General features: G+C 40.2%; 1 protein-coding gene across 1 annotated transcript in view; it reads left to right on the plus strand.

Annotated features, from left to right (window-relative positions):
• Positions 1-14740, plus strand: part of SAMSN1 (SAM domain, SH3 domain and nuclear localization signals 1) — a 33192-nt gene extending 18452 nt beyond the window's left edge. Inside the window, exons 4-8 of the mRNA XM_030953155.1 lie at positions 566-686; positions 2007-2158; positions 4223-4429; positions 5929-6079; positions 14488-14740. Coding sequence (XP_030809015.1) covers positions 566-686; positions 2007-2158; positions 4223-4429; positions 5929-6079; positions 14488-14693 — 837 coding nt within the window. The 3' untranslated portion in view covers positions 14694-14740. The remainder of the gene's footprint in view (positions 1-565; positions 687-2006; positions 2159-4222; positions 4430-5928; positions 6080-14487) is intronic.
• The last annotated feature ends 706 nt before the right edge of the window (positions 14741-15446 follow it).

The raw sequence follows: 15446 nt of genomic DNA on the forward strand, positions 1-15446 counted from the left end.
GGAAACATGTACCTGTTAATTCTGAAACGCCCTGGATTTCGAGGACAGGGTGAATGTTGGGCAGTGCGATGAGCTCAGTGCTAGAACACACCAGTTCCCCACGTGTGTGTAAGCTGTCCCCAGCCTGCCACCAAGCAACCACCATCCTCACAAGTTCAGTGTAAAACACAGCTGTGCCGGCCAGCTCTTCACCACCTGCCTTCAGAGCTGAGCTTTATATTTCCTTCTCTGAGACAAGCAGACAAAATCTTATCAGGCTGCCCACAAATTTTCCATTCCAAGCTTTCAGCTCTGCCATGGTGTGTTGCAGTCTTCCTTTGAGCAGGGAGGGGATGAAGTGAGTGGGACAGAAACAAGAGGGAATTTCTCCAGGATCATAAAATACTGGGGGTGATTGTTGGGCATTGTTAGTACCAGGCAGCAACTTCAGAGAATATCTTCTCTCACAAAGGAGTTCTCAATAAAGTGCAATGCGGGGCTAATCTCCAATGAAGCTTTAAAACAAAAAAAAATTCTTTAAAATACATTTCTTGGGGGTTAACATTTTATTTTTTTTGTGTTAAAGAATGAAGAGGGAAAAGAAGACAGTGATCCTGGTGGTGGAGCACACACTGAGAAGGTCTCCCTAAAAACCAGTGACTCTTTGGAAAGTCTCTACAGTCTGAACAGTGGCCAGAGCTCATCTAGTAAGTACAAGACACCTATACTTCTTATTCAGTCACTGGATCAATATAGTTATTGCTTATGTCTGTGGAATCAGAGCTGGTGATCAAAAATGTGATGGTAGAGAGCTCTTCATTCTGGCAGACAAAAGTGTAATTTGGTTAAATGGGTAGGGTAGATATACATCTATACACAAATAAGTTGAGTGGTTTTTAAGAGTGGAAATACTAAGTGAAGAAATAAATAACATGAACTACATGAATTATAGGGTATAGTGCTGGTATATATGCCATACATTTTTGTGGGGTTATCATCTGCCTTAGTGCTGGGTTTGCAATCACTGGGTGCAGCTACACAAGATGGTGGGGGATGTGGGTCTCACCTGGCAGCTTTGGGACATGATGTAGAGAGACACAGACCACCTGAAACCCACTGAAAACCCTCCCCCATCAGGGTAGCCTTGCTCAGAGGAGTCACTGATGAGAAATGTGCCTCCACCTCTCCCTGTGTTGCCCTGCTGTGGATATCTGCTGGGTGGCAGGCCACTGCTATCCCTGGTTACACTGCTGCGCCACCCTGCAGGCACTGCCCGAGCCCTGAGTGCAGCCTGGAGCTGCAGTTCAGTCCATTTGCACTTAGAGTTAATCTGGCCCTGAGATGGAGCTGTGCACTTAAGCAATCACCTCAAACAAAACCATTTTTATGATCATTTTCTGTGACGTGATTTGTGAAAATCGTATATGGGAGTTTACTTCCAATACACTGCTGCTCTTATCTAAAAACATATTTGGATGGGATATTGCAGAGCTTGCTCAAATTTGCTTGAATTACTCTGCTGATATTTTATTGCTCAACTTGGATAAAATGACAGGCAGAAATGTTGATAAGATTAAAATTTCCCTCTGCAATGCAGGTTCCTTTGATGTTTCAGCTAGCTCTGGAATGAAATAAAATAACTTCTACAGTAGTTGTTTTCATTTCTCTGAATAAACAGGAGAAGTTCAGCAGAATTAATTCCTTAAATTGCACTTTTAGGGTACATTTTATTAATCTGCAGAGGTAATATTTCAGAAAGTCTGTAAATAAAATGCGTAGTCTATTAGTATCATCACCAGAAAAAGATTACTTTAGGGAAGATATTAATGAAAGATCTCCTACCCATTTTGTGCTGTCTCTTGTAGCATGATTTTTATTGAATGCAGTTATCCTGGAAGGTGTCAAACCCACACAGGATATGTTCTGTCTCTGATTCTGTGGTATTGAACCCCTTCCTTTGGGCTGCTGTGCAGAGTTGCATGTGTGGGTATTTGGTGCAGGGGTGTCTCAAGCTGCCTCTGTCCCAGGTGGGGTGACCAGCTGCTCGGATGGCACCAGCAACAGGGACAGCCTCCGCCTGGACGATGAGGTGCCCTACAACGGCCCCTTCTGCGGCCGCGCCAAAGTGCACACCGACTTCACACCCAGCCCTTATGACACTGACTCGCTCAAAATCAAGGTAGGACAGCCACCAGGACTCCTTCTCTCCCACTAGCGATGCCAGGGGCACCATTTTTTACACATAAATAACACATTTAAGAATGAATTTTTACCTGCTCAAGCACGTGGAACACTCTAAAAGCAAGGCTGGTCTGGTTTCGCAATGCTCCTATAAGGACTTAGCTCAGACAGGGCTGCTAAGCCAAGTGCTGCTAAAGGCTTTTTAAGGCACAGATTCCAGGTAGGAACCCCTTCATGGTATCTCCCTACCTACCCCAGCCTTCCTCAGAGTAAAATACGCGTTGCTTCCCACATACAACACAGGAGAATTGGGATGTTGTATGTGGGAAGCATACAACACATATGCAGGGTCTGGAGTAAGAAAGAGTAAAGTCTCATGGGATGTGAAGTTGTCTCCCCAAGCTTTCCCAGTCACAACTAGGATGTATCCAAAGCTCAGTGGCACCCACTACCTTTAATAAAAACAGTTTGCCTTTCCATTAAATTTTCTTTAAGCCTATGTTTGAGCTGTGAACATTATTCAGCCCAGACATGGGCTGTGTGAGTGAGGAAGAAGAGCAACAAACAGGGGCCCAGATGAACATTACTTAAACACTCCAGCCCTTCAGACTCTTTTCTTCTTCACAGCTTCTTCATTTTGCCAAATCCTGTATCTCACACAGGCTCCTTCTCCTCCTCTCTGGCCTACATGAGAGCTGTTGCTCTGCTGGTACTTGCAGTCTTCAGCACTTACGCTCCATTTCCACCCACATCTAGGGCATTTCTTTTAACACAGTTTAACAGTTTTAACTATTTAACTGGTCATGAAATGGCAAATATCTGCTGGCTCATATAGGTTTCTTTTTTAGTCATTAGGGTGGTGTATTTTGGAATTATAAGCTGATACTTAGGGTTGAAATCCCCTGTATTTATCACACAAAATTTCAGTACCCTGAATCTGAATTCAAAGTGCATCTGCAGCTTGGCTTGGAGCCACTGCCTAATCCTGACCTGCATCCACATCTGAAGCTCCTGAGCTTGTAGAATAACGTGTGCTTGTAGACCTTTAAATAAATGTTTGTTTAGTTTCCACTTCAAATGTGCTCACAGCTCTGAGCCCCCATGTTCTAACTAAACCAGGTCACCAGCTCACAGTCAATTTTGTGCTTGGGTTTGTACAAAAACTAGGGTGACCACCTGACTTGCTGTTCCTTGACCAGACCAGAAAAGATGTAAATCTTGGAGCTGTGGACACATCTTAACAAACTGAGTTTGATTCTAACTTTGTAACAGAATCCCAAAAGAAGCAGGTATTTGTTGGATAACTCTTCAAAGGCTTTCAACATTTTTCTGTGATACATGCCAAGAAGAAAGGGCTCATTTTTGAGGTCCTTGGAAGCAAGTTGTGTAGGGTGCATGACTTTGTAAGAGCCTTTTTACTATGAGAATTACTCAGAATGACTGTTTTCCTGAGCTGAGACCTTGGTTCCCACAGTGTGGCTGTGAACACCTTCACCAAAAAACCTTCTTGAAATAGCTGTGTTGTCACCTTTTTAAGCACCCGTATTTGTTAAGGGAGTTAAATGTTCTTTATTATCTTTGAGAAATGCAGCCAGTGATTTTTCCTGTCAAATGGGTAGGAGTCCACCTTTCACATAGATCAGCTATCTGTTTCTGGAGACCCTTGAGAGGCTAGATAATAAGATTGTTCTGTAAATGCTATGGCACATATTTTGCAAATAACCTTACAGTCACCCCTTGCTTTTTGCCATAACCATGCCCACTGCCCATGACAAAAGTTAATTGCTGATGCAACCCTATCCCTTTTCAGGGACCAAGTGAAGCACAAAAATAGTGAGAGGGGCTGCTTGTGCTCACCTCTCCTTCACAAAGGTTTGGAGATAAGGACTAGCTCCACTTTCTGTTATTATTTTCCTGGGATTTTATAAAAGCAAAGGCACTAAATCTAGGTAATCTAAAAAAGTTATTTCACACTGACTAGTGCTGCTTTTGGTCCATAGAGGAAAAGCTACATATAACAAACCAGAGGTGTAAACAGTGGTGTGCTTTTTTATTGTTCTAGAAAGGAGACATCATAGATATCATCTGCAAAACTCCCATGGGCATATGGACAGGCATGCTGAACAACAAAGTAGGAAATTTCAAGTTCATTTATGTGGATATTATCTTGGAAGAAGAAGCTGCACCCAGAAAGATAACCCCACACAGAGGAAGCAAAAGGACCAAGCCTAAAACATTGCAAGAGCTCCTGGAATGTGTCCACCTGCAGGTCAGCCAAGGCATTTCCCAGCTCTGTTTGAAAAGTTCCCTTTCTGTGTGCTCGGGTTTGAATGTCATTTACAGGCAGGAGGAGAAAGGCAGGTTTCAGCAGCTTTGATGGCAGCAAAGCAAAGCAAAGCAACCTCGTGTCTGTCTTTTATCTGATGTGAGTGATGCCAAGATGGTTTTTTGCCTTTTTTATATACTTTATATAATTTCTATGTAACCTCAGTATTCCTAGCATGCATAGATGTAATTCCTTAAGTCTGATAATTTAGCATAGTCTTAGTATTTTGTTAGGCCAGGAGACCAAACATCCTAAATACCTGGTAGCAGGAGGCCAGAAAACCCTACACTATCTTGGGAAACCAAGGTCCTCTCTAGAAAATATCCTGTAAACTTGAGATTTGGCTCATCCAAGGGGGAATTCCATGGATGGAGGAAAATCCCACCATTCATCCAGGCCTCCCATTGGGGCATCCTTGTTAGATATGCTAATTTATAAGGTCAAAAAATTGTATACACAACCAATGGTATGTGTGCATTGTGGCACATTACACCCTGGTGAAGGGTGCACCAATAAGGATCCTTATTAAATACTGAGGTAAACCCCCTTATCCCTTAACTGTGTCTGGTTCTCAGTTTTTAAGACCAGGAAAGGCATCATGAGTGGCTTATAGAACTGCATTTTACCACATCATGTGGCTGTCCCACTCAGAGAGGGACACTGGTGACTTGTCAGCTCAGCCTGACTGCAGTTGTGTGTTTAAGTACAGGAGATGTGTGGCTGTGGATGTTTCAGGGGCAGGGCTGCAGTCTGACTCCAGAGCCAAAACTGAGAATTTGTGTTTCTCATTTCTTGTGATCTTTAGGGAGCAATAGTATTTTTGCACCAGGCTCATGTTGAGTCTCTCTCCCTCTCTGCAACCCTAGATCTTGACTGAGTGTCAAAGTGTAATGAGGTCGTGATTTACAAGTAATATTTTTAATAAAGGTAATTGCTTTGCTGCTGATGCAAACACTCCTTTCCCTGGAGCATGCACAGAGGTTTGTACTGAGTTGACACACAGCTCAAGGGGGACCTTGTGTGACACAGCAGGGCCCAGGGCTCCCTCTGCTTCTCCCCTTGCTTGGATCAAGGGGTTCCTCTCCTGAAAAGGCAGAGCACTCCTCACCTCAGAGCCCCTCCTGGGCTCAGCATGGGAGACACTCATGGAGTGACCCACAAAAGTCCAGACCCTCAGCAGATTAAATAATTTCTGACAGAGCTCTGCCCTGGTGCTGTTTGCTGCGGGGCTGTGCTAGGGAGCTCAGGCACAGATGCTGGCATGGCCAGGAGGCCTCCCAGGTATCTCTGCCTGTGTTCCCTCTTGCTCTCCACCTCTCCAGTTGGACTGGAGAACAGAGCCCATTTCAACCTGGCCAAAAAGAAAAGGTGAAATTGTGCCTATTCCTCTACTAAACACAGTGCTTTTTTCCATGAGAGGATTTGCTTGTTTCCTTTTGTAGGAATATGCCTCAACCCTCCTGCTGAATGGCTATGAAACTCCAGACGACTTAAAGGATCTACATGAAAGCCACCTTATTGAATTAAATATTTCTAACCCAGAAGACAGGGCAAGATTGTTATCAGCAATTGAAAATCTCCAGGACTGTGACAGTAAGTGTTTAATATTTGTCAAGAGTATATGCACTAGTATCTTAAGCATAAGAGAGCTTAGGTCAAACAGCTTCAATAAGGAATTTTCTTTAATTTTTTTAAACAACATTCTGCAGATAATTACAAATTTTTTCTTTCCTCACTTCATCCCACACTTAAATCCTTATCCAAATTAGCTTTTTTTTTGGTAGGAAAATATTGTAAAAAAAAAAAAAATATATATATATGTATATAAAAAATAAATTTAATAGCTGGTTTGTATTCATCTCTCAAAATTAATCTAACTGCTGTTTCTGGTGAGCTTCCAAGAGTTGAACATATGGGGTGTGTATATGCATGTGTATTGATCACCATTTTGTTTTCTTCACTTGTTCCTTTTGTGGGGAGTGGAAAAGCTAGGATATGGAACAGGAAAAACTTTTCTTATGATATTTTGATGATATTTCCAGTCTGAATTTGAATTGTAAATAATTTATGTCAGTTGTGTAGAAACTACAGCTAAGCATCTACTTAATTAGGTACTCAGCCAAAACAGGAGGGAGGGGTTTTCATTTTCATTAATATTTGTGCATACTCCCCCTATGCTGAGCAGTCATGTCATCAAATGTGCACTTCCAATTGAGAAGCATAGAAAAAAGAGAGAGAAGGATAAACAATGTATTCCTGGGATAGTCTAATAGCAATTTTTTTTCAGGTATACACTTATCTCCTCAGTATGTAGACAGCTTTCCATTTTTTTTCTGAATGTTTGGGCTTTTTTTGGAACCCCATTTGTACATTAAGTGGTTCCTGTTCTTATTCAGCTTCCAGTGAAAGGCTCTTGCAAATTTGTTGGAGTGCCATTAGAAAGGTTTTCTTTGCCCTCCAGGTTCAGAAGTTCTTTCTGGTCTATAGCTTTGTGAGATGACAGGTTTGAAAAGAACTCTTGAAGGGTTGTCTATGTAGAACCAAAGATTGAAAGAGTGAATCCAGAAAAGAAAAGGGTTACATTTTGCACAAGTTTTATTGCAGGGATCTGCCAGGAAGGCACCTGAAAATGTACATACTGAGTATAGTGGGTTTGTTGTGGGAACCAGCATTGCTGCACTTTCTGCACCTATTACTGCGAATGTTTTTCCACATTTAACACCAGAAAAATAGTAAAGAAAAATACTAGATTGTAATTTTGCAGTTTTGCATAGGCGTGAAAGCCAAACTGAAACATAATGGTTTCTAACAGACCACACAAGTGCTGAACTGTTCTGTAGTGGTGAGACTATGGTTTGCTATTTGTATTTGCTGCGTAACAAATAGCAGAGCAAGCAGCTTTCGATGCTGAATGTGTCTTAACCCCTCATGTTCTACATGCACCTGTGCAAGAACCAAACCTAACAAGGTACTTATATGTCCCATATTCTGAAAATGAATATATTCATCCTTATTATCCAAACTGGGTTCTTCCTATGTTGGCAGCATAGGATTTAGTCACTTCTCCAAGCAAAACAGTGTCCCTGATGTTATCTGCATGGTTTAAGAGTTCAAATTCATGTAACAGCTCTGGGAATAATACCGTTAAATCTTATGAAGGGGTCCCTGCTTCAGAATCAGTGATGACACTGAAGTCTTATTTCAATAGATGAAATAAATATTTGTTTCACATGCACTTTAGATAGGTACAGCAAATCTCTCCAGAATTCAAATTCAATCAAATAATTTCCCATAATTTATGAATGCTCACAGGGACCAGAACCACAACATCTTTTTGTGTCATACCAACTATAAGCATTCGTTTAAGTCTAGTTAAATTTGGTAAGATTCGTGTATATTTTAGGGTAAGCCATGAGTAAATACTGTCCTCGTTTGATTCTTGAATCCTCGGTGTCTGGTTCAGAGGGATCAGAGAATTTGTCACATGGCTGGTGGGGATAGAACTGAACAACCTGTTCCAGAAAGGAGGATACTAAAGACCAGAATGGATAGTAGCTATCTGTTAAGTTGTTATAACAAAAGACAGGGCGTCAAGATGATCTTGGGGATAAGCTCTGCATGAGTCTGACGTTGTACAAATCATTTGACCTCTTTGTCCTTCTGTCAATCAGATTGGAAAATTGGGTTGAAAGAGCTGGGTGCTACTCTGAAAGTGAATTCTGCATCTGGACTGAACTTTCCTGGGTCAATATTTTTTTCTCCTAAATGGGCATGGCTCAGTCCAGCATAAATGATTTTTTAATTAAAATTGATTTTGTGCATTGCTTAGAAGTGAGCTGCATAATTACCCACAGCTACAACGTAATCTGTTTATTGGCCAAGAGAATTCTAGATAGAATTTCAGCACTTTCCAGGCAAAAAGTTCACTTTTTAAAAATAAGCTTTATGAAAAAGTAAGCTAAGGCCATGGAGTGTATTTACTGCTCTAGGCCCATCTTCCTCACAGAGCTTGGAAGACTTCCATGTCTCTGCATTCCATTCATGCTCCCATGTTTGATTAATGGGTGGAGAGGCAGGTATGGCCCAGAGTTGAAATACAAGGGTTTCTGAGTTTTTGTGACACTGCCATTACTCAGAACAACCAAGTATGCTGGAACATAGCCTCATTTTACTAGACCCTCCTATAAATGCAGTAAAACAAGATTTCATATTTCTTTAATGTGAAATCTGATCTTGTGAGATGTCCAGAGGTTTTTACAAGGCTTTTAATTTCTTTGTCGTTCCTTGGCTTTTTCTTGACATTTATTGTATGTTATGGTAAGTAATTTCTTCATGACACATACTCATGGTGTATAATTCATCTCACAGAATAAACATTTATTGAGTTTTCTAACCAAAAGATCTGCAGCAGTAGTTTCCACATTTTATGCTACTTAAAGCCATGCAAAATACAGGAATTTTGGCAGTGACATTTTTTAAACTTACATTTGATTTAGACCTGAGTGAATTTGAAAGAATAAATTTTACCCATCTTATAATATGAATTTTAAAAAGTAAGTTTTATTTAGCAATTGCTACCACACAGTGTTTTTAAAGCAGATTTTTCTTTTTATTACTGCACTATTTTCTTTCTCCCTTTCCTGGGAATCCAGGCCCAAATTCATCACCTTGAAGTACTTCATGTAGCAAGGCTATCCTACAACTGCAAGGATTTGTAAGCTCCTCATGACCTTCCCCCCTTCTCAGACATTTTTTTAGATTTTCTGTAAGTTGGTCAAACCTATATATTTGGGGCACAAGTCTTGGTTTCCATGAATTCATGGCTGTGAGGAAAAAAAAAAAGGCTTTTTCATAAAGTATTTCTTAATAGCTTTCCATTCTTCTCCCAGATGGCTTCTAGACAGGAGATGGATGTCTGTGCTTTTGTAGGATGCTATTTTTAAAGTGCAGCAGTTGCTGGATGGTTAATGAATAAAGTAATAAAAGAAGTTTGGAACTTCTTTTCTTGACCGCTTCCCAGGACACACGTTTCTGTGTGTGCAAAATAGGCTTGATTCTCTTCTCACATACATGATTTAAATCAAGAAGTTCACCCCTGAAATCCACTGGGTTACACTAGTCTAAAGCTACACTGAGCTAAAGAAAAATGAGACTCCATTGGATATGTGCATGCAGGTAATTTTATGGAAAAACCCCAAAAGGTGAATATGTGCAATTTGGGGGATAATATTTTACACACATCTCCCAAATCCATTTTCTTAGCTTGCTTTTCATATTTAGGTGCAGATCATACTTCAAATTCCACTACTAATACCAAATAAGGTTTACTCTTTATTTACTGTTCTTGGACAGCAAGATAGGAGATAGATAAGGACATGACTTTCGGTTCTCAGTCACATCCCTTATATGAAAATCAGGGACCAAGAGTTCCATTTTACACTGGGCAGTGCCTTTCAGTACATGGGATCATACAGTACCTTGTCAAGGTCAAATAGTGCTCAAAGACAATCTCCCCTTCTGTACTGTGGTACAACACATTGGCCTGAACATAATATTTCCAGATCTCCCAAGGAAGCTCATCCTTGCATGAGTATTAGTATTTTTCACCTTTTTTTTTCAGGCACATCTGTTTGCTTCCAGATTTTAGATAAAAAAGAAGCTTCTCATTTCTGTTTTCACCACAAGTTCTCACATCAGTTCAATAACTTTTTCCTCCCACAAAAGCTGTGCCACTGATTTCAGTGGATGCAATATTTTAAGTCGCATATCTCTAAATAACCACAAAATATTTAGTCTTCTGAATGCCCAAAGTACTGCACAAACCACTCCAGGTTTCTCTGCATCTTTTCCAAGAATTACTGTCCTTTACTGCTGCCAGATGATCCTTTCTGAGTTTGATGCACTGTGAGATCTCATTTCATTTTCACACTTAGATGGTCTAATTGGTGCAGGTGATACATGCCCCGTGTACATACATAGGAGGTCTGGCTTCATCCTCCAAAACTGACTTTGTTCAGTGGGGCCCAGTGACAGGGCAAGGAGCAATGGCCATAAATGAAAACACAAGAAGTTTCATCTCAACACGAAGAACTTTTACACTGAGGGAGGCAGAGCACTGGAGCAGCTGCCCAGAGAGGGAGCAGAATCTCCCTCTCTGGAGACATTCCAAACCCACTTGGACACATTCCCGTGTCACCAGCTCCGGGTGACCCTGCCTTGGCAGGGGGTTGGACCAGATGATCTCCAGAGGTCTGTTCCAAGTATCCTATGATTCTGTGATTTTGAGCCTTTAGTCACTGAAAGGTGCTGCTCAGAATGGCACTACTGCAAGGTGAGTGACTCAGCCTAAAGCACTCAGGAGCCCAGTGCTCCTAGCCCAGCTGACAAACCTCACAAAGGCAAAATCTCAGAGGGCCCACTCATGAAGTCTGGTTTGCTCTTGGGTGACCTTCTTTTAGTCCAAGACAAAATCCAAGCCTCCTGCCACTCATCTGGTTTAAACTGACATAACTGCACAGGAGTCAGAGTGACCTCTGTGCATTCTTGAGCTGAATTCCCTTAAAGCCAAGCTTAAAGTGCTTCCCTAATCAGGACTTTAACCTCATTAGGAAGGGGAAAAGCGCTGGTGAAGGAAAAAGAAATCTATCCTTGCACATGTCGTGCACATCTAAGTCATTGAATAACAAAAACTCATTTTAAAGGTCTAAGAAGTGAGGAAGATAAGGGATGCATCACACATCTCTCACCAAGGCTAAAGGCCTCACATTCTTTTCAGAAGTCTGAATACAATCCTACTGTCTAAAAGAGTACTGGAATATATGTGTCAAAATGATGCATATCTTGGGCTCTTCTGGCCATATCATAGACAACAGTGACTGAGAGCCATTTATCTTCTGTGAAACTGCTTTACTGTAGAAAAATGATAGGACTTCCATTTGTTGATAAGATAGTTATTTCTGATGATTCCGCAACATCTAGCGGCAGTTTAATTTTATCAATTCCTGTTTTCTGTGCAGCGTGGCTTTCTTCTGATGTCCAAAAGATTAAGGCAGCAAACCCACCTTTCCTAATGTAGAACTTGAGCATGTACATGTTAGAGAAAGGACATAAGCAGAATGGAATAGAAGAGCCAAAAACATTAAAAAAAAAAAAAAAAAAGAGTAAAGTTCCTTTGCTCTCCTCATGAAGCAACTTCTAAAATTGCACGATATGTATTTTTATAATACTCAGGATCCTGTTCAAATGGTTTAGTAGTTACTGCAGAATATTTAAGACTGCTTTAAAGAGAAAAAAAGGCACCAAACTTTGCTTACTGTCTTTTCTTCATAAAAATCGAAGGCAAGGGGTGTTCTTCCAACTTTTTCTGCTTAGAATGAAAAATAGAAAACATAACATTTTTACTCAGGTGTCTCAAACACCTGAATATTTTTACTCGGGTGTCTCACACACCTGAATATTTTTGTTTTTCAGTTTTTCATGTAAGAAAATTCAACTAGATTTACAGGAAGATTCACACATATGTATGTCTTCTAAATAGAAAATTTCTCATTTTCCTAATTGACCTAAATTCAGAATGAAAAAACGAAAAAAGAAGAAATCTCAGTTCCAGGCTTGTCTGTGCATTTTTCCCTGGGGAGACATTGATAAAAAAATTAGGATCTGTTGTTTATATAGGAACTGCTTAGGTTATATAGACAACCAGTTACAAGGCACTAATACAGTGACTAAGACGGCATTTTCCTTTTAATCCACTACTCGGTCTTCTTCCCATTGTAGAACAAACAAAGTGGATGGGGGCTCGTCTCTGACCTTGAAAATGTAAACAGGATTAACACTTTGTAGGTCAGTGCTTGCCAGGGCAGCAGATGATCTGGAGCAGCAGATGAGAGGGCAGCAAGCAGCAGTGGGTGGCCGAGGGGATGAGGGGGACGCAAAGGGCAGGAGGGCTCCCGGTGCTACACAAGCCTTGGTTCCCCTTGCCCCAAGGTGGGATGGTGCTGCAGGGAGCTGGGGACACACTCAGGACCACGCTTTGCTGGGGCATCTCTGTTTTTTGTGCTGAATTACTTCTGTGGCTGCCAACTGCAGTGGGAATACCTTCCCCAGTGCGATGCCTTTGTGATTCCTTCCCGACTTCAATCAGAAATCAATCGGACCCTACATGATCAAATATTTTCCCTGCAAAGAGAGAGATAACATTTGACATGACAAACTGTGTTCTGTAAAGTGAGAAGGAGATCAAACACTTACAGATATCAATTAAATCTGCTGCAACGTGTGCTCTTGCACGCAAGTGCAATTAACAATTAATTTATTAGAGAACAAGGTGGGACTTTTATTCCTTGGGAAATATTTAAAGGAAATTTTTTTCATTATTCTTCGAAATACCTCTGGTTGTGCCTATACCCTCAGACTTTATTGAAAAAATAACTAAGTTGAGACTTTGGATTCTTTAAAAAAATCAGCTAAGTTTTTCAATTTATTAGGCAACTGGAAGGTGAAGATATTAAGTATATTTAATCAGGCCAAACAAATCTAAAAGACTTCCATCAAGACCTCAAAATGCTTCTCAGTAAATCAAAATGCTTTGTGAAGCTTGTTGAAATCTCACACAGTGAAAAAGGTCTCCAAAGAAACTCTCCCACTATTCCATTTCACTGTAAAGGAATGAAAAATTTCAGTCTTTCATTTCTAATTTATTCTCTGTTATTCAATACAAGATAGAAAAAAAAAATCAAATTTAAAATATTTCCCATTTTACAAATTTCCAACAATTGAAATAAAAGTCAATATAATGCTCTTTGTGGAAATTTTAAAATTCTAGGAACTAAAATAGATATAGATTTTGACACAGCATTAAATCCTTCATATCTTCGGACTTCCATTCCATTTCAACTTGAATTGAGACAGCTTAAATATCTGGAGCAAAACCATCAGTTTCCTCTGCGATGTGTTCCTTATACTTTATTCAGAAAGCCAAATACAGTTTGAAGTAAAACTACAGCTACAGGTGGTTGGTAACAGCACAAGAAAAAAAGTAGGAAATGGAAAGATTTATATTTTATAGCTTATTTTCTTAAGAAATGTGCTGTGAGTAAATATGTACTTCACAGCTAGAGAACAGGACAAGGAAATTTAAAACCTGTACACATAAGAGTCATTAGATACTTGTATGTCCTATCCTGTTGAATTTTTCTTGAGAGGTCTGCTGATACTACCACTGAGTTCCAGATTTTTGAATTTGAACAGATTAGTCATCCAGCAGCTAAACAAGGGCAAATTATTTGCAAGATAATTTGCTTCTGCTTAGTTTTGGAACAGTGTTCAAAAATCATACAGCAACAATTAGGCATCTTAGCTTCCTCTGAGGTTTCTGTGTTTTGGAAAATAACCTTGTGGATATCAAGCTGAGCTTGGTGGAAGTTTCCATCAGCCACCCACTCCTGCTGAAAAGCTGGGTGCTTAGAAAAGCTGGTTGGCACGTCTTTGTGCCAAGCACTTCTGAAGGGCAGCACATTCTCTGTGCTGCAGAGAGCACATCAGGTGGTGGGGGTTGCACTCCAAAGAACCAAATCTATAGAGAAATGTGTTTTAAACAAGCCTCAGTGGTTAATTCAGTATCCCACTCTGCAATACACGAGCTCGGGAGGGGGAAGGTTCCATCTCTGCTGTGGGCACGGTGACCACACACAGTCACTGTTGCACTCTGCACAGCCTGAAGGACCTCAGCATAAAGGATCAGGCCAAAGCCCCTAGCATTCATCTCTGAGAAACATCCAGAAGGAAAAAGACCAACCTCATTGTCAGCTCAGGTGTTGCTACACTCGTGTAACCGTACTTTTATTCTCTCTGTTTCTGATGGACAAAATATATTGATGTAGTCATGTGTAGGTTACCAGCTCTGTTTCCAAAGTTCTTCACGATCAGTCATGCTGCTATCTCAGCTCTTTCCCAAGGTACTTGTATTGACAATTTTTTCTTTCTTTTTCTGTTCTTTCTAGTTGAAGAACAGCAGAAAAGCGAGGATGGTCAGGAGACGCAGAACTTGAGCCCTCACCAGAGTTTTGACAAATCACAGTTAAATGACTGTCCAAGAGATTCTGGCTGTTACATCTCATCAGAAAATTCAGATAATGGTAAAGAAGAAGCAGACCCAGAAGCCCTGTCTGACATGGTGCAGTCAATAACAATCAGTGAGTCAAACTGATTCGGTCCTGCTGCTTTTCTGCAGATTTTCAGAAAAGACAATCACATTTGTCAGTATGGTGGCACAGAAGCAGAATACAAAATATTCTCAACACTGAAAATCTACTTTTTTCTGATCCATGATGCTCTAAACTGTTTCATATGTGGACACTTGATAGCTAAATGTTTGTTGATTATAAGAATTTCTCATGTTTTTCTTTTCAATGAATCCACAGGTATCTCCTTGAAAAAGTTTATACAAAAGTATTTATAAATATTTGTACAGCAAATGCATTTTCTATATTAGTAGAGATTTTTTTTTAGGTAGTGGTTCATAATCTGGAGATGTTAATTTCTGGAACAGTCCAAAATGTAAATATTGTACATATTTATTTTAAAAATATACGGATTAATCACACTGTCTCTATTTTCAGTTGTGTTTTGCTGAATTGTGTACAGAATGTTTTTCATTGATATATCATCATAATAAAAAGGTGGATACATTTGCACCCTACTTTGAAAAGTACCAAGCCAATTCTCACTAATATTAAAGCTGTTTCACACCACTTTTGGCCAAAATGAGCTCTAAAGTAGACTGTCATTTTTCCTGTACTTTTCCCTGGAGGCATGAGAGAACTGTAGGGTGAATCTGAATTCAGTTCTCTGTGGTCCTTATGTTGTGGAAGAACACAGCCACCCAAATGGCAGTGGCAATTTTTTTATGGTTCTTTTCACACCTGTTCTCATTTGTCCCAAGCATTATACAGAGAATTCA

This window comes from Camarhynchus parvulus, chromosome 1 (genome assembly GCF_901933205.1).
Source record: "Camarhynchus parvulus chromosome 1, STF_HiC, whole genome shotgun sequence".
NCBI lineage: Eukaryota > Metazoa > Chordata > Aves > Passeriformes > Thraupidae > Camarhynchus > Camarhynchus parvulus.